At 36.4% G+C, this 19,504-nt stretch overlaps 1 protein-coding gene across 3 annotated transcripts in view; it reads right to left on the bottom strand.

Annotated features, from left to right (window-relative positions):
- The window catches only part of fam169ab (family with sequence similarity 169 member Ab), a 124,891-nt gene that overhangs the window by 14,146 nt on the left and 91,241 nt on the right, over positions 1 to 19,504 (bottom strand). For all 3 annotated transcript variants that reach the window (XM_039758431.1, XM_039758432.1, XM_039758433.1), the window contains exons 6-8: positions 18,420 to 18,599; positions 13,292 to 13,414; positions 11,329 to 11,447 (exon numbers count right to left, since the gene is read on the bottom strand). In XM_039758431.1, coding sequence (XP_039614365.1) covers positions 11,329 to 11,447; positions 13,292 to 13,414; positions 18,420 to 18,599 — 422 coding nt within the window. The remainder of the gene's footprint in view (positions 1 to 11,328; positions 11,448 to 13,291; positions 13,415 to 18,419; positions 18,600 to 19,504) is intronic.

Here is a 19,504-nt window from a genome sequence, read left to right as displayed (position 1 = left end):
CGCTTCCCATCCAACCTGATAGAGCTTGAGAGGTGCTGAAAAGAGGAATGGGCGAAACTGGCCAAGGATAGGTGTGCCAAGCTTGTGGCATCATATTCAAAAAGACTTGAGGCTGTAATTGCTGCCAAAGGTGCATCAACAAAGTATTGAGCAAAGGCTGTGAATACTTGTGTACATGTGATTTCTCAGTTTTTTTATTTTTAATAAATTTGCAAAAACCTTAAGTAAACTTTTTTCACGTTGTCATTATGGGGTGTTGTGTGTAGAATTCTGAGGAAAAAAATGAATTTAAGCCATTTTGGAATAAGGCTGTAACATAACAAAATGTGGAAAAAGTGATGTGCTATGAATACTTTCTGGATGCACTGTACAATAACCATTATAAAGGAGAAGCACAATTACACCAACATTCAAAAATTTGGATTTACATACACATTTTTATATTTTTGATATATTTTGATATTTTCATCAAGGTACGATTACATTAATTTAAAAATGTTTTGTTTTGTTCATTTTTGAACCTCAAATTAAACTTTAAGCTTGCCAGTATGTTGAATCCCAAATAAAGACAATTTGCTTGCTTTATTCAACAGAATAACCAATTTCACCTGAGCTAACATACTGTAATTGCAAAAGGTTTCTCTAAATAACAATCAGCATTTAAATGTGATTAATTAAGGATGTCTGAGCTTGCTTACCTGACCATTCTATCCTCAGCAACATTCTCCAATAACTCCTGGGGAATTTCCAGGCACTCCAAGGTCAGTAGAAAAACAATCTATCCAAGGTGTCCTGGGTCTGATCTGGCTCTTCCGCCATTAAGCTATGCCTTGTACAACTCCAACAGGAGATATCAATGAAGCATTCTAGTATGCATGAACTTAGACAAAAGGGTCCTCTAAGTTCAGAAGCAGCTGTATACTAGGATCCTCACACATTGCTTGCTTCATGCTGTTGTGTGAGGCAAGCCCCCCTTTGTAGAAACCTAATTTCAGCACCTTGTATTTTTTCAGTCACTATCCAGATCTAATGTCCACAAGTGAGAATGGGGATGTAGACTGGCCAGTAAACTGAAAGCTTTGTTCAAGGACTTTGTTCACCATGGCCAAGCAAAACTACCACTTCTTTGATTCATTGGTTTATCTTACAATCACCTATTACCTTACTTGTAAACAAAACCCTTAATTGCTTGAACTCTTTCTTTTCTGGTGGCTGCTCACAGTTTATCTGAGGAGCAAAGGGCAATCATTTCCAAACAATTACCATGAAATTAGATTTGAAGGTACTGATTCACATTTCAACTGCATCACACTCAGTTGCAGACTATTCCAGCGCACATTAGAAATTAATCTGATAAAGCCAAGAGGATAACTTCATTTGCAAATAACAAAGATGTCATCCTTGGGTTACCAAACTGGATATTCTCCAATTCTTGGCAGCGGTTTGGTATCCTGTCCATGAAAATCATGAACACAAAAGAAACAAACCACTCTTAACAAAGTACAATGCTTAAAATAAACAAACTCAGTTTAATGCCACATTTGCAAACAATGATGTCATTTTATAAACACAAAGAACAAATGGTATGCGGTAGTGGCCACAGAAACTCATATACTTCAGACACCTTTGACAAAATACTGTGGGGTACACTGTTATAAGCTTTGTGCAAACTAACCTAGAGCATAAAAACAGGATTAGCAGATTCTCATGATCCCTCAAATATCAGTGTAAGAAGAAAGGGTTGGTCCACTGTTGAAGTGGATGGAATCTGTATTGTTCCTAATATGTGACAGAGTCTTTGTTCTAGTAACCCAGTATATCATTACCTAAGAAAGCTGAAGAGTGTGATGCCTTGGTGAGTGAACACACCATTTTTGAAAGTTCTTATAAAAAAAATGACGATTACCAATGTAGTTTCACAATCAGGAGGCACTGTCTCCACCTTCCATGCAACACTGAGGAGGCATGTGAGCTAGAACACCTCCTCAGTGTCCAGTGCATTTAGGATTTTACTCATATCACATCCAACACTGCAGTATTGCCATTATATAGTTTGTCAATTACTGCAGTGATCTCAGCCATTGGGATGAAGAGCCCTGACCAGTTTTCTCAAAATACCTCCTCCAAGAAAGGCACACACTCCGATTTTAGGAGTTGTCAAAATTTACCTTCCATCACTCTTCTACATTTCTCCTACCCATTCTGAGATATCAATGGTTTCCCAAAAAGCTGTTTCCAAGTTATTCTTCATGGTTGCACCTTAGTCTTCAGCCATTGGTTTAACTACTGCACTTAGGCTTGCTAGTACCTCTCAGTGAAATATTGAGATCCTCCTACTAACACTGCACAGAACTTAACAGCTTCCCTTACTGCTGGTGTAGGAAAAGTTAGCATTGCCCATTCTGATAGACTTTAGTCGTACACCAGGCCTGTTAAAACAACAGATTTAACAAGGATGAAGACATCCAGCTGTACCAAACCCCTACTTACATTCCAAACTAAGTGACTGAACTCTTCATACCAGTACTAGCTTGTAATTCTTCTGAAAACAAAGGTGTATATAGGGTTGTACTGACATCTTTACAAAGTCCTCTTTACAGAGACTCTTTCAGGTTAGAAGGCAAAAAATACACACCCAAGAAAAAAAGTTATAATTCAACAAATGATAATTCTAATAGACAAAATAATCTGCCACAGACAAGGCACTGGCTTTGTAACTGGAAGTGACTTTAATTAGGGCTGGGCTATGTGGAAAAAAATCTTAAGATAACTTTTTTCATATTAGTCAATATCTATATATATCATGATATAAATCTAATCACTATGAATTTCCCCTTGGGATTAATAAAGTATCTATCTATCTAGATATTGTGGCTTGTGCCTCCTCCAGACACAGAGGGGGCGTCCGCCCTGGTTATGTTGGGGGCCTCGGGTAAAGGGCTTGGAAGCCCAACCATGTAGGGACCAGTGGCCACCACCAGGCGGCGCCCCGGTGCATGGATATCCCTGGAGCCCAGCACTTCCGCCACACCAGGAAGTGCTGGGGGGAAGACGACAGGGGACACCCGGACGGCTTCCGGGTGCGCAGCCGGCACTTCTGCCACACTGGGGTGTGGCTACGGAGGAATGCCGGGAAGCAGCTGGAGCCCATCCGGGTTCCTATTTAAGGGGTGGAAGAGAGACGGAGCTGGAGAGAGGACTGGAGGCGGCCAGGAGAGAGAGGCATTTTGACTGTGTGGCCTGGACATTGGGGGAACGGTGCAAGAGGCACTGGGGAGTGCACTGTAAATAATTGAAAATAAACGTGTGTTGGGTGAACTTACGATGTCCGCCTGTCTGTGTCCGGGTTCAAGTCCACAATATCTATTTCTGTCAAGTTTAATGGTCCCTTTTTACTCCTAAGTGAGATGTGAAGGTACAAGGTTAATTCTGGTTTAAATATTATTTATTTTCTGACAGAGGTTGAACATGACAAATGTACCATAGAACATCATACAACTGTATTTCAAATAGACAAAATAGGTATATATAATAAACTAAAATATTACTGGTGATTAGTTAAAAGTTTCAAGTTTTACAGGAGAACATAAACAAAATGCACAACTACATTCCAGATAAATGAAAAGGGTAATACAAAATAAAAAGTCTCAATGCTTTTTTTTACAAAACACACTAAATTTTTTGGTCAACTCAAAATAAATAATATAAATTTTTAATTCTAAATTTTTAAATTCTTAAGTCTAAAACTAAAATCTTAAAGTTTTAAAATATCTTTCAAATTTTACAGGAGAACACAAAGTAAATTAATTTGTCAGTTTCAAATAAAGTAGGTCTTAATACAAAGTAAAATTTCAAATAAACTAAATGTATACTGTATTCTTTCTTTTGTATAGATTCAAACTGTTTTAAATGGTTGGAAAACAAACCCATAAATAAATAGATAAAAAAAAAACATTCTATATATATTCTCAGTACAAATTCAAGCAGCTTTTAAATGTAAACGAAACACAACACAAACAAAATTGACATATTCACTCAACTGTGGTCAGTTTATGCCCCAAGGCAGATAGATGTCTGCACTCATGGGACCCAATGCAGTCACTTGCAACATGGTACTGATTTTCAGTATTGCGGGTGGCAGTGGGTGGTCAACACCCATGTACAGACGAGAGCTAGAGTCTGTGAAATTAAAATTAAATTTAAAACAGAACTTATATTCATTCTAATATACTGTATATATATTGTATATATATATATATATATAGTATATATATATATATATATATAGTATATATATATATATATATATATATATATATATATATATATAGTATATATATATATATATATATATATATATATATATATATATATATATATATATATATATATATATATATATATAATTCAGGAATTCATATAATTAATTTGCTTAAGCAGTTAGTACACATGCATATACTGTCTCACACACAGCCTTCTGAAGATTACAGAGCCTGGAGACAGCCTTACATCCATAGTGGACAGCATTAAAATTGGACAGTACAAGACTACAAAACTCAGTAAAGGGAAGTCTGACATTTGACAGATATTTTCAATTGTTATTGATGTCAATGGCAGACAAGTGCCATTTACTTGCTGCGATAAATTTGCTAACATACAGTGGACACAAGTCAGGAACCTCAGGTTTAAAATGCCACGTGCGTGCAGTAGCAAAGGGTCAAACTAAACTGACATTTTTGCCAAACCTGTTAAAAGTAATAACTAACACTAAAGGCGAAGCAGAGGTTAAATGTGCAGATTTTATTTGCAAGGATTATAGGGCTTTAACAACACAGTATCTGGTGAGGGCTATATTCAACTTGAGTAGTACCTGGTTGACATAACAACCAAAACTGGATCTAAAACTTTGAGAAAACCTCTTTCATATCTGCTACCATCCATTATGTTAAAGAGAGTTACAATCTTATGTCAAGGGTGCTTTTGCAACACCGTTTGAAGAAAAGCACAATTAAAATGGCTGAAAATATTCACGCTTTATTGTTTAAAGAGTTTTTGGAATTGACTATTACTAACCAATGTGCAAACACAATCATTGCCTTGCGCAGCTATACCAGATTAAACTGTAGTGCCTATAATTCTTAACATGATTCTTTCAAGTGCTTTTACACCAACAGTGATAGAGAAACCATCAGAAGTTGCAGAGCTTCTGGCTAGTGTAAACAAGTTAGTCAGATATTTTAAACATACTGGACAACAAAGCAAGCTTATGAGGTCACTCAAACAGGTCTGTGTAGACAAGGTATAGTGCTGAATTCAATGTTGCAGCTATTTGACAATTGGCAGCATCAACAAAAAGATACAACTATGGCCTCTTCTCTGAAACCATTCAAAGATGTGACAACTGATTTAGAATCAGGTATTACTGAAAGGACCTGTCAACAAACTGTTTAGCACCCTTATATACATGCTCTACAAAGTAGCAAAATTTCTCAGCCCAAAGCTTCTGCTTCTATATATTTCATTTAAAAGGATCGCAAGATGAGATTTGTAATAACTTGTAATAACTGTAACTGAATGCAATTGCACTAAAGCAAAGAGTGCAGTGAAATTCACTGGTCAGTTTTAGTAACTCTTTCTCAGAGCTTGTGAGCAGACAAGGAGATGCCAGTATGTTCACAGTGCTTTGCTTGGTTACAGTGTGCTTGTATTGATAAGCAAAAAGTACTGTGAGAAAGAGTGTTTGTTAAGCTACCAGTAATATGCCGACTAGAAAAGAATGTTTAAAGCTTAGACTTACATGTGCAACTTGTACATAGACAGCACCTACATTCTTTCTCCATTCCACATTTATGTGATGTAACAATCACCTTATAAGAAGTGCAATCGCTACACTTCACCACCCAAGAGGGAAGTGGACGATGTTCAAAAGGTTTATTAGCATTAAAGAAAATTCGGTCCTTGAACACTCTTCCCCCCTTTCCACTTCCACCAATACTTGAAAAAAAAAATACCCAGATGGTAGTTAGATTGATTAAATAAGCAAGTGTATTGTAATCCAGGATCCAATGTTTATGCATTTACATGAAAGGTGACTGGGTGCTCATTAGTGATCTCTTTTTCCCTGGACACCCTCCCCAGCTTCCCTATCCCCCAGAACCCAAATCTTAATCCCCAGTATGAAACATACACAAAAGAAAAGGAAATCAAAAAGAGGAGGATTCAGTGTGAAACGGCAATGAATCCAGTTGTACAGTTCTCATTGCAGGATGTAGGAAAAAAACAGACCTCAGGCGAATATGGCTGCCTTCTTGCTATCCTGAAGAATTTAAAAACATGAGTCAGACTCACTAACGGGAGCACCCGGAGAATCACAGATCCATATACCAAAACCCTTGCCTCTTCTTAGGGATTCGCCTCACTGTTTCTATCTTCTGGGTGGCCACCCACAAATACCAGACATCCCTGGGTGAAATCTGATCGCGCTGTATTCTTAGGCGTAGATAGCTGAGCTGCTTGCCTTCTGCTTCTCTCCCTTTTTTTTCTTCTTGGTTAGCCATCCCCTTTAAAAAGAAAAGTTTCCCATGGAAACATCCATTTCCTGCTTAGGTCATCATAGCAACATAATGCCTGCTATAGGCAGCTGGAATCCTTATCGGGCGGGGTCCTCCCAGACTTAGTCGTCAACAATTAAGCCAGAAGGGATATTTCTTTATCATCCAGACCCTATAAATATAGTGAAGGCAGTCCAGAAAGCAAACCCTTTGGCTTGCTACAGTGTAATGAACAGCAATTATTAACATAGATTGTATTTTATTTCAATATAGAATAGTAATTGGTTGCCTACTTACAAAGCTTTAATAAGACATGTTGCTTACACTGCTTTTTTTTTATCCTGTGGAAAAGACGTCCAAACTTGTGCTGAGAAATTATTAAATTAAGTCCCATCAGAAGATCAGTATTAAATACAAATGAAGGAGAATCATCGCAAAAAAGTGAAAAGGTCAACTGGGCCAAAGAGGGGAAACCTTCAGCCACCTCCTTGTGCAAGATCATGTTAAATAGGATCGTCAACCATACATGACTTTTTTCCTTAATGGAAGCAATATGTTTTTTGCAGGCGGGAGCGAGCAAGCTTGGTAAAGTGTATTGTGGGAGCAGAAGACCTCCACTCAAAGGCAAAAAAGAAAGAAAGGCACAAGAAATCCCCATTAGTGCAGCACATGCTTGGGTCTGAAACTGTAAAGTCTTGCATTATGCGTACTGTAAAGGATGGCACCTGTCTTTGTGATGACATGGTTTTAACACAAATTTCAGTGCACGCTACTCTGCTTCTTGTCAGTCTTTAAATAACCAAAATATCTCCACACTACCGAATTCCTTTGACCCTTCTTTTCAACAATGTTGTTGTCCTTTGATCCTTGGGCTGTGTCCGTTGGGGTGCCGACTTCTGTAACACTTAGCTGTAAAAGTATTCCACCCACACAACTGGTTTCGAACAGTGCTATTTTCATTATAATTGGCTTTCAGTGTTGTCTGTCATAACATGGATGGAATGAGTGTTACCGACTTTCTATCAGCCATGTCTTATATTTCTATCGAGGAAATGTTATTTCGCAATAATTATCTTTATGGTTTTATCACCCAGCCCTAACTTTAATCCAATCCCAAAAAGCTAATTCCTTCAAAATCTAACTAAACTATACATTCTTTGGAAACTCCCTGGTGTACACACAGGGATACTCTACTCTCACATTCTCCAAATTGACCTCTTACACCCTCTGAAACCTGCTCTCTGAAACCAAAAAGCTGAAGAGCTGCACCCCCTCTTGGCAGTAGCTTGTATTTTTCAACCAAATTCACAAAGTCTCTCTTTCTTTCTCTCACTATAAATGTTATGAGCCAGTTTCCACTGCAACAGTCTAGTATGCCTGGATCTGTCTCAATCTTGTGTGTTGCCCAACTGGTATTACACCTGACTGGGATACTTGGACAAGATTCTGTTTCATTTAATCAAGACTATTATGAGGGCCATTGATGGAAGGATCTTTGGAATAGGAAGAGGGGCAGACAAATGGCCTTTGGTAATGAGGAGCATACATCCGTAGACAACTCCTACTACTGCCACTTTTATTTCAAGTAAATACTATTGGTAATAAAATTTTATTAGATATGAATAAAGATCTGATATATTCTGTTAGTTTCACCATTTTATCACATACCGTAAGTTGGAATTTGAAAAAGAATATGTAGACAGTTGATATCCACTGTTAATATTTTATCAATAAACTCCTTGAGCACTTTTATGTAAAAGTTTTTGGGCCTTAAAGTTTTTTTTACTTCAGCTATTTTAATTCTCTCAGTACTTCTCTCATTGCATGTGCAGCTCATTTAAAAAATTATTTACATTCTTTTTAACTATATGGTGGTTTCCAACTATGTTGTATTTGAATTGAAAGTATCTGCTATTTCCTTTTCTGTTTATTGTATTCCACTTCGTGTTCTTAAACACATGACCTCCTCTTTGATCTAGGTATTATTGTAAAAATGGCGAAAGAACATCCTGGGGTTGAATTATGTACTTTCAGCAATATTCTTCTCTAACTGCCTTTTGGCATTTCTAATTTCCTTTATAACTGCTGCTCTCATGTGCTCATAAGCCCCACAGATACAGCTGGAGTGATTTGATTTTCATTAAACAACTCCTTTTTTCTTCTGCAGTTTACTTCATAACTCCTTATTTATTCTATTAGGATTTTTTAATACTGCACCCAAATTTTGGAATTAACAAGTATAGTATTATAAAGTATACCTTTAAAAACTACTCCAATGGTGCATCTTGGCGCAACGTCTACCTGACTAAAATTAAATTTTAAAGAGTTTAAGCTTTTTTTTTAATATGCAATGTGAAACACATTGATCAGTCACAATATTAAAACCACTTGCCTAATACTGTGTTAAGTCTCCCTCATGCTGGAGGTGATATGTTTCAAAAGTAACATCCACATTGATGCCAAGATCCAAGGTTTCTCATCAGCAGAGCATTGCTCAGAGCATCACAATGCCTCTGTTAGGTTGCCTTTATCCCCCCCACAGAGGATTCCGGCAACCATCACTTCCCCAGGTAAACAACACACACACACACACACACACACACACACACACACACGCACACAACTAGCCATCCATGTGATCTTAAAGAAAACGTGATTCTTCAGACTTTCTTCAGACCTTCTTCCATTGTTCCGTGGTCCAGTTCTGATGCTTACGTGCCCATTGTAGACGCTGTTGGCAATTGATAGGGCACTCTGACCCGTCTGTGGCTATGCAACCCCATACATGGCAAGCTGCAATACACTGAGTGTTCTGATACCTTCCTCTCATGGCCAGAATTATGTTTTTGAGTAATTGATTCTATAGTAACTCTTCTGTGGGATCAGACAAGATGGGCTAGCCTTCACTCCCCACATGCATCAATGAGCCTTGTGTGCCCATTACTTGGTTGCCAGTTCACCAGTTGTCCTTCCTCCAACCACTTTTGATAGGGAGTAACCACTGCATACCGGGAACACCCCACAAGACCTGCTGTTTTGGAGATGCTCAGACACAGTCGTCTAGCCATCACAATTTGGCTCTTGTAAAGTCACTCAGATTCTTATGCTTGCCCATTTTCTTTCTCCTTCCAACACATTGCTTTCAAAACCGACTGTTCACTTGCTGCCCATTGACAGGGGCCATTGCAGCAAAGTAATCAATGTTATTCACTTTACCTGTCAGTGGTTTTAATGTTGTGGCTGATGGGTTTATGACATTCTGATTCAGAAAAATAATGCTGCTGGGAAAAAAAAAACTATGTCTATTATCTTAACAATTCAGTTCCTTACTATCACTACTTCCATCTCTGTGTCAATGTTTTTTTTTTTATTGTGCAGATATCAAAGTAGCATTCCAGCTCAGCAAATTGATAAAAAATTTTTGGATAGTGTGCACATCACACCCGGAAGGTTTGCTCGGACTACTACTCCAGAGTCACAAAACAACAATAACCAATAATTTTTATTTAACCTAACACAAAAGAAATCAAATGTGGCTTTCACAATACCACCTAATATTACTAGGAATGCATTTATTGATTTCACTAATAGTAAACCTAAAAGCATAACGTAAGATTCCGGACTAAACTTGGAGACCCTCTAGGCTCAAGCTGACTTAAAACCCCCAAACAGATTCACTTCATAGGTTCTCCCCAAGACAGGGGATATCACACTTCACATCATATACTGGAAATTTATGTAGAATCAGTAAAAGCACAATAAGATTAGGTGTACATAATATTATTTACCAAAATTTTTCAGAAGGCTTTAGGTAAAATACCACCTGAAAGGCTAGCTATCAAATTAAAAGAACCTGAAACTTGGATGTTGTGTGTAGGTGGGTACAAAATTGTTTAAAACACTGTAAACAGAAGGTTGTGGTGAAATAGCTTCAGTGCTAACATTGTCCTATTTCTTCTGGTCAGGAACCATATGCTAGAAGAAAATAATTAACAATTGATTTTCCTCACTACATGCAGCTGTTAATATTGATCTAAAAACCTGTGAGTTGCTTACCAACGATTTACCATTTACATTTGGGGCCAGTGTTTCCCTTGAATTTCTACACTACAACACCTACAGGCACAGTCAAATAACATTTGCAAAATAAAACATCCAAGCAGAAACAACAGGCAAAAACTTTATAGAACAGTTATCCTGCTGAATATGAAAAATCAGTGTTACTCTATTTTATCACCATTACAATGAATTGAAGAACATTTTTAAAAAATGAAAAAGAAAAAAAAAATTTTAATATCAAAAAGGTTGGGGCACTTTCGGTGCTTGTCCCAACAACAAGGAAAATGCTGGTAATAAACTAACATTGAAGAAGCTTTATTAAGGTTTCTCCAAGAATAAAATAAGCAGTTCCTAGCCACAAGCAAATTTCCCAAGTAAAACTTTCAGCCTTTGGGTATCAATGGAAGGCACTCTGGTTGCAATGCTAAATTAAAGAAAAAATACTCCATTTAAGAAGAAAATAACAATGGTGAAAGAAACACAAAATGAAAGCTTACAGGTTCCTTGTACATTTAAATTTCTACTATTTTTTCCCCATCAGTACAGAGTTAAATTATGTGTAAATTGTTTTTTTTTATTAGTGAACAAAATTATATTTGTACAATGCACTTATCTTAAAAATGTGAAACTTATCCTGGAATGTGTAATATAGCCGCTTGGAAATAGCAACTGAGTTAGAACTATGATCTCTATAGCAAAATGGAATTAGTAAACTTACTGTTGTTTTACTGAACTGCTGCTCAGCGTCTACTTCCATGTCATCTTCCAAAACTATTACTGTTTCTGTTTTAGTTGATGCCTGGGGCAATGGATTATCTAAGGTTTCTGTATAATTGCCTTAAAAACAAGAAACAAATTAACAATAATATTTTAATTATAACAAATATTAAATTACTCTTAGTAAGTGAGTAAAAAGAATCAATTATCATTAATTATCAAGTTTTATTAAAAGTGAAAAAGAAGTTTTTAGATAGCTTTAATGGCTTGAATTACTAATATTACATTGAGATAAAATATCTTTCAAGGAACAAAATTCATGCACCTGTAGCACTCCAATGCGATAATTTATTTACAGGTCTAAACCAGTGTAATAAATACTACTTGGCTTAAAATATTTTATAGTAACACTGATAAGCCTGAAACAGAGACATGCAAATAGAAAACAGACATACTGTCCAGAACCCATTTACTGACCTTTAGTTATTAAGAAGTAGAACTGGTGAACAAAATAAAACATTGTAATATTTTACTTAGTGGAATGGCTAAAAGTGTGGTACAAAGTAAACTTTCACTTATATAGCAATTTAGTAGTTTTTAAAAATTACAAAGTAAATTTCCAAATTGTAGTCAGTTTTGTCAATTTATCAACAGCCTAATAATAATCTGGATATTAACCAAAACCTTTTTTCTAAAATGCAGTACAAGAAATTCAGTTAAAGAAATTCTGTCATTTGTCTATAAACCAGGTTAATACATGTAGATTTCTTTGCGAGCAACCCGGTGATTTGGCCATGTACAACCTCAACTGGTTACAGTTAAGGATTTTGTAGTCTGCACATGACCACTACACTTTGTTCGCCTGCTTAGCTTTGTACATGCTTCCAGCAGCCATGGACAGAAGCGTCCAGAAGATAAACGTCCTGAGGCAAATGCTCTGGAGATATTATTCCTGCTCCTGGTTGAAGTAATCTGCCTCAACATTTCAGAAATTGATAAAATTTATATTGATACGTTGTACATGCAGTGCTAAGCTCAGCAGCACAATCTCAGGAGCAGTACTGCATTAAGAGTAACTTGTGTTACTTTAATAAGTAACCCAACACAATACTTATTATCGAAGTAAAAATACCTGTGTTGTTTTTATTCCAGTAGCACTGGGTGTAAGACAAGAATCACACATACCAGTGTGTTGATCCTTTGTAGGTGTCAATCATTCAGTCAAGCAGAAAAGAGTGTGCTGTATGTATTTCAGTAACAAAAACCCAGGTCAAGGATGTAAAAAGGGAATGGATGTTATTAACTTTACAGCACATAAAGGACTAAATAAATGTATGAAACAAAAAATATATATATATCACAAGCTTCATGCTTGTTTTCGAATTCACAGTGGCTGATTATGATATTTAACTCCTTTTTGTGCAGTTTAACGATGCTTTACAAGTGTACTTGTGCATATAAACAAAGGTTTTTAAGAAACCACTTTTCTATCTTAACTGGGTCACACACCTTATCCCGGATTTGTGTGTGCATATAAACACAATCAATGATTTCTGTTTCCAAGTAATGTATTCTCCTTTCTTGATTTTTTTTTTCAGGCTTATCCAAGTGAGTTTCTACTTAAACTATTTTTCCAAATTCACTGTATTAATGGCTTTGCCAGTTTAAAACTGTATAGTAATTTTATTTGCTCTGTTAACTGCCTTGTAATGATGCAAGCTATAATAATGTTATATAAAATAATGTAATGATTAATTGATTAAGTGTTAAAAGCCATTTTATTAACTTTTGATTGACTCTCATCTGCATTAAACATTCATACTTCTAACTGTTATGGAGCTCTGCCTTATCATTTTTTTTCCAGATCTTATGAATTTCCAAAACACAGCATAGTATTGGCTTCAACAATACAGGTTCTTTTTCTTTAGTCCATATTGTACTTTCAGCTAACAAAAAGTGGTTACCTTTCAAAACACCAGATTCTATTTTTTTGGCTATGCTGGCCCTCTGAAAAAGGCTTCCAACTCCTTCAACTTCCCACAAAAGATCCTGGTCTCCTGGATATTTGTCTAAGTAATGCTTGCATACTAAGGAAAACAAATAATAAAATTAAGTTTCCTTTTTCTTAGAGAAAAAAAATATTCCAATTTCATATTATTCAAACATTCAGTAAAATGTATTTTGCCTTATTTTTCAAGCCGGCATGAACAGTATTTACAAGTATGTACTTCCAAGCTGAATTCATTAAAACACTGTATAAAACTTATAAACCACTGATAAAAGCAAAAGAAAAAAGAAAAATATTCTTTAGGTGTCTCAATAGAATAAAAACACTACAATTTAATTTCAAAATAATGTACTCATTTTATGAATTGCAAGCAACAATGAAGACAAGGGACTTGGGGCTACTTATAAACATTAGGATGTATAACAACAGAATTTTGCTAAGACCGGAAAAGCCAACAGCTATCACAATTGAAATTTGAAGGATAAGACACTAAAAATACATAGTGTGAGAAAAATGAAAATGATGTGGGTAAACTGAAATAAGTTGAATAGGCATTAATGTTTAAAAGTAGAGAATTAGTATAAGTGAACCATGGGTGTATGCAGTACCAAACAAGCACAAGTTCACAAACAATCTCTAATTATGAACATAAAATTCCATCAATTCCTTTATTCAGGCAACTTAATCTAATTTCTGGGAAGGGGTTATAAAACAATACTTGAAACTCCAGCATACCACTATGACACTCATCATCTCCAAATGGAGAAAACTTAGAACAAAAGGTAAACCTGACCAAGAGTAGCCAGTCTAGCAAAATTACTCCAAACGTGTATAGAAAACCCATCCAGAAATTCACAGGAGTCAGACAAACATTTAAAAAACTGCAGGTCCCTCTCTGCTCAGCTGATGTCAGTATTCATGATTCTAGTATTATAAAGACACTTGGACAAAAATGGCATTCATGAAAAAGTTGAAAGGCAAAAACCATAAGTAAACAACAACAACATAAAGGCTTGTTTAACATTTGCCAGAAAACACTTTGATTACCCCCCAAAACCTTTGGGTTAATGTTCTGTGGACTTATGAGTCAAAAGTGGAACTTACTGGAAGACATGGGTCCCGTTACATCTGGTGTAAAGCTAAAACAGATTTACACAATTAACACTAGAATTACCAGCACCTACGAGAAAACTCGTAAATCCAGCTCACCTTAAATCCATTTGCACCTTTCCGTCAGTGTCTTTTGTCCTGTAAATGTGCCGATTAAGACAAGCAGCAAGCAGCCTGCTATTCCATCTCCCCAACGTCGCAGAACGTTCACAAACTTCTCCCACCTCATGCCTTGTTTGATTATCTGGGAGTGAAGTGCTGGAGTTTTAGAGTGGAAGTAATAGATCATTATTTGGAACACATGCATTTCATGTGTGTTCCGTTTCTACAGTAATCTGTGAAAACACATTGTTAAAAACAGAAACTTTTTCATATTTTAGTAATAAATGTTACAAAATGTAGGCATAAACTATAGAATGTGTGAAGCCTGAAGTCCAAAGATCAAATAAACACTTTCACAAAAGGTTCAAGGATGATACAACAGCTTTCGTGGCGTAGCGGTAAGATATGCTGACTTGTAATCATGAGTCCTGGGTTCAATCCCCACTGCCTCCTGTATTTGCCGTTTTCAGTAGTCAGCTGCTCTTATTGTTAATACTATACAGTACACACATACATTTGGTTTGCGTCTGTAACAGACCGTGTACATTTATAGTACTGTACTTGTAAAAGTTACCGTTTTTTTTTTTCCACTTCACGATCACGATACATACTACCGCCCTAGGGATCGGACGCTGTTAGTTTTTATTTGAAACTGGGAGTAACTGTAGATGTGAGTGGTGTTTTGAGGCAATGGAACTGGACATTCTCTGATCTGGAGGATAAAAGCTGACACACAAACGCTGGTGAATCTGCCTTCTTCGTATCTAACCGTCACTTTATTTTTTTTTTTATTTAGTTTTATTGAGTGTTCCTGCTCACGCAGAATTAGTATGCACCTTAGGGGTTATGATGTCAAAAAAAAAAAAAACAGACACGTAGGTATATATGATATTTGGAATTATTCATTTTATGACCTTTTATGAGGTCAGTTCAGCGCTATATGCAATCATCAAATTCAAATGTTAACAATTCACACACACGCAAGGACAGTGTTTCCTACATTTATGACATGTGTACCTGTTGTAATGCTGTGGTTTCTATTATACACCTGAAAGAAACAGACAATATATGTGACATTTTGAAGAAATCATTTTATGACCTGAATAGTACCAATCAGAAAACATCATTGCACTAATGCAATATTATTTGAAAATGAACAGCGTCAGAGCAGGTGTGAATTTATGTTGGCACTGTTCATAAGAGCCAGATCCGGATGGGGGTGGCAGTGGGCGGGGTTGTGTTAAAGAGTGTGATCGTCATTGAGAGAATAAGGACGGTTCTTGCAGCACGGAGAAAAAAAAATAAAGACAAATATATGGGACATTGGGAATAAATTTATGGTACTTGTAAAAGTTAGCTTTTTTCAGTTTTATCCTCTCAATGACGATCACGCTCTAACAACAACCCCCCAACCCTCCCCCCGCCTCTCTTGATGTGCCAGCATAAATTCACACCCAATCTGACGCTGTTCATTTTCAAATAATATTGCATTAGTGTAATGATGTTTTCTGATTGGTACTATTCAGGTCATAAAATGATTTCTTCAAAATGTCACATATATTTTTTTTTCTTTTAGGTGTTTAATAGAAACCACAGCATACAAAGAAGTGTGCGCATTGCAACAGGTACACATGTCATAAATGTAGGAAAGACGGTCTTTTTTTTTTTTTTGGACATCATAAACCATAAGGTGCATACTAATTCTGCATGAGCAGGAACACTCAGTAAAACTGAATACAAATAAAGTGACAGTGAGATACGAATAAGGCAGATTCACCAGTGTTTGTGTGTCAGCTTTTATCCCTCCAGATCAGAGAATATCCAGTTCCATTGCCTTAAAACACCCTTCACATCTACAGTTATTCCCAATTTCAAATAAAAACTAACACCGTCAAATCCATAGGGCGGTAGTATGTGTCGTGATAGTAACTGAGAGAATAAAAGTGAAAAAAAAAACCGCCACACCACGAAAGATGTTGTATTGTCCTTGAACCTTTTGTGAAAGTGTTTATTTGATCTTTGGACTTCAGGCTTCGCACATTCTATCGTTTATGCCTACATTTTGTAACATTTATTACTAAAATATGAAAAAGTTTCTGTTTTAAAAATGTGTTTTCACAGATTACTGTAGAAACGGAACACACATGAAATGCATGTGTCCCAAATAACGATCTATTATTTCCAATCTAAAACTCCAGCACTTCACTCTGAGATAATCAAACAAGGCAAAAGCTGGGAGAAGTTTGTGAACGTTATGAGACGATAGGGGGATGGAATAGCAGGCTGCTTGCTGCTTGTCGTAATCGGCACATTTACAGGACAAAAGACACTGATGGAGAGGTGCGAACGGATTTAAGGTAGGCCGGATTTACAAGTTTTCTCGTAGGCTCTGGTAATTCTAGTGTTAACAACATCATGCCAACCGTTCAACATGGTGGTGGTAGTGTGATGGTGATGCTGCTTCAGGGTTTTTGGGAAATGACACAATTTAGGGAAGCATGAATTCAGTTCTCTACAGAAAATACTGAAGGAGAATGTCTGGTCATCAGTTTATGATCTGAAGCTGAAATGAAATAGGGTTATACAGCAGGACAACAATCTGTAGCACCTGAGCAAGTCCACCTCTGAATGGCTAAAAAATAAAATTATGGTTCTGGAGTGGCCTAATCAAAGTCCTGACTTGAACCCCATTGAGATGTTGTGTTTACTCTGGTTTGACTTTTGTATTATGCTCAATTTGTTTAGAGATTAGAAACAATTAAGATATCAGGAGGGGGCAACTACTTTTTCATGGCACTGTAAATACATGTCTGGCACTGTAAATACATGTCAATTTAAAGTAATCATACACTATAAACATCATAGAAGGGCCATTAAAGAGAAAAAATTAAAAATTGGGACTGATGAAGAAAGAAAGATTTACATAATTTTTCCAAAGAGCAAAAACAAAGAAGTTTGAGAACCTGATGAGGAGTAATGAACATAAAAAACAGATTAAAATGATTACTGCAAACAATGCGATAAAAAACAAAAAAACGTATAAAGAAGATACTGCATTTGTACAGTGGATGAATCATGATATACAGTTACACATGCTAAACTGACAGATCTGACACATCTTTTATTAATATTTAATATCAGAGGAAAGCAGTATAGTTTATCTTTTCAGACTAGCAATTAGAACATGTACATTTACCAGGGACTTATGCTGCATTCCATTTGCCTTTATTTCCATTATTACAGGAGAGGAAAAAAAAGAGTTCAGTAGACTATCTATAGGAGTTTAGAAACAATGCATTTTGTTATGCAACATCCTAAGCTGACAAAGAAAAATAATACCCTTAAATGCAAAAAAGCTGCTAATTTTTAAAACAAAAATAAAATATCACAAATTAAATTCATAAGAGGAAACATTCTGTGGAACTTTCATTAGTGGGTTCTTGCAGTAAAGCTGAACATTGCATAAGGATCATGCATAACAATATTTCTGACCTCTGCTCAAAGTCATCAGTATAGTGTTAAAGTAAACACTTTTTTTGGAAGCAAAGAAATATTTTGTGAAAACAAACAAAGACAGAATAATGTTTTTTTTCATAATGGTTCCATAGTGGTGAAGGCACATTAGTGGTAACTTTCTTTCAGTCCCATTTTTCATAATAGAGATGAACAGTGCAATGTTCAGTTCAGAGCTTAAGGCAGAAAGACATTAGAATGCCCAAAACACTGCAATGCCATTAACAGCAAGCATAGTACTTTTCATTCAACAGCATCTGCAGAACACACAAGTCAAATAATAACCAAAAACCAGAACCCAAGTGGCAGAAGAAGAAAATAAAAAAAAAAACAGAAAAAGGTGGAATACTTAGTTTTACCTTTGTACATAGCTGGCGAAAGTGGAAATCGCAGACCCAAGGCATTCCCAGAGAAAGAGTCAACAAAATCTTCCAGAATTTGAAGGCCATATCCTTTGCCACGGTGTTGTTTCTTTAGAAATATGGAATTCATCACAGGGAGTTGGTAGCACTGTGTCAAATATTTATAGCATAGGGTCCCTATAATAAAGAGACAGCAATCATAAACAGTGACTTTAGAGTTGAAGCAATTATTAACTTTCTAACCAAAAACAATTTGTGTCTGACCTGCATAATACTTCAATAAACCCAAAAAAAATTGGATGTTCAGGTCAGCAACATCTCTGTAAATTGCAAATTACTGAACTTTTGAATTGCATTTAGCTTGGGGCAACGTGCAACAAAATTTAAGAGATCACAGTTGTAAAGTCAAAAGCAAGAATTCTACAAGTCTAAGTTGTCTGCCAATAGACCTATTCCCTAGCTCTCAATTTATTACAACAAAGAATAGTACCCATTTAAAAATTAATAATTTTTCTTGGCCACCAATTCAAACTATATGGGGTAACATAAAAAAATCCAATTTTGGATAGATAGATAGATGCAGTGCAAGTTAAAAAATGCAAAGTGGAGAGTGCGAGGCGGGTATAACAGACAATAATTTTGTATAATATTAACGTTTAATCCCCCCGGGTGGAAATGAAGAGTCGCATAGTGTGGGGGAGGAACGATCTCCTCAGTCTGTCAGTGGAGCAGGACAGTGACAGCAGACTGTCGCTGAAGCTGCTCCTCTGTCTGGAGATGATCCTGTTCAGTGGATGCAGTGGGTTTTCAATTATTTACAGGAGCCTGCTCAGTGCCTGTCGCTGATATCAAACTGTCCAGCTCTGTGTTTACAATAGAGCCTGCCTTCCTCACCAGTTTGTCCAGATGTGGTGTCCCTCTTCTTTATGCTGCCTCCCTAGCATACCACCGCGAAAATGAGGGCACTTGCCACAACCGTCTGATAGAACATCTGCAGCATCTTATTGCAGATGTTGAAGGATGCCAGCCTTCTAAGGAAGTATAGTCGGCTCTGTCCTTTCTTACACAGAGCATCAGTATTG

Source organism: Polypterus senegalus, chromosome 7 (assembly GCF_016835505.1).
Source record: "Polypterus senegalus isolate Bchr_013 chromosome 7, ASM1683550v1, whole genome shotgun sequence".
In the NCBI taxonomy this organism is placed as follows: domain Eukaryota; kingdom Metazoa; phylum Chordata; class Cladistia; order Polypteriformes; family Polypteridae; genus Polypterus; species Polypterus senegalus.
Note: the sequence above shows the minus strand (reverse complement) of the source record. Positions and strands in the feature narration are given on the sequence as shown.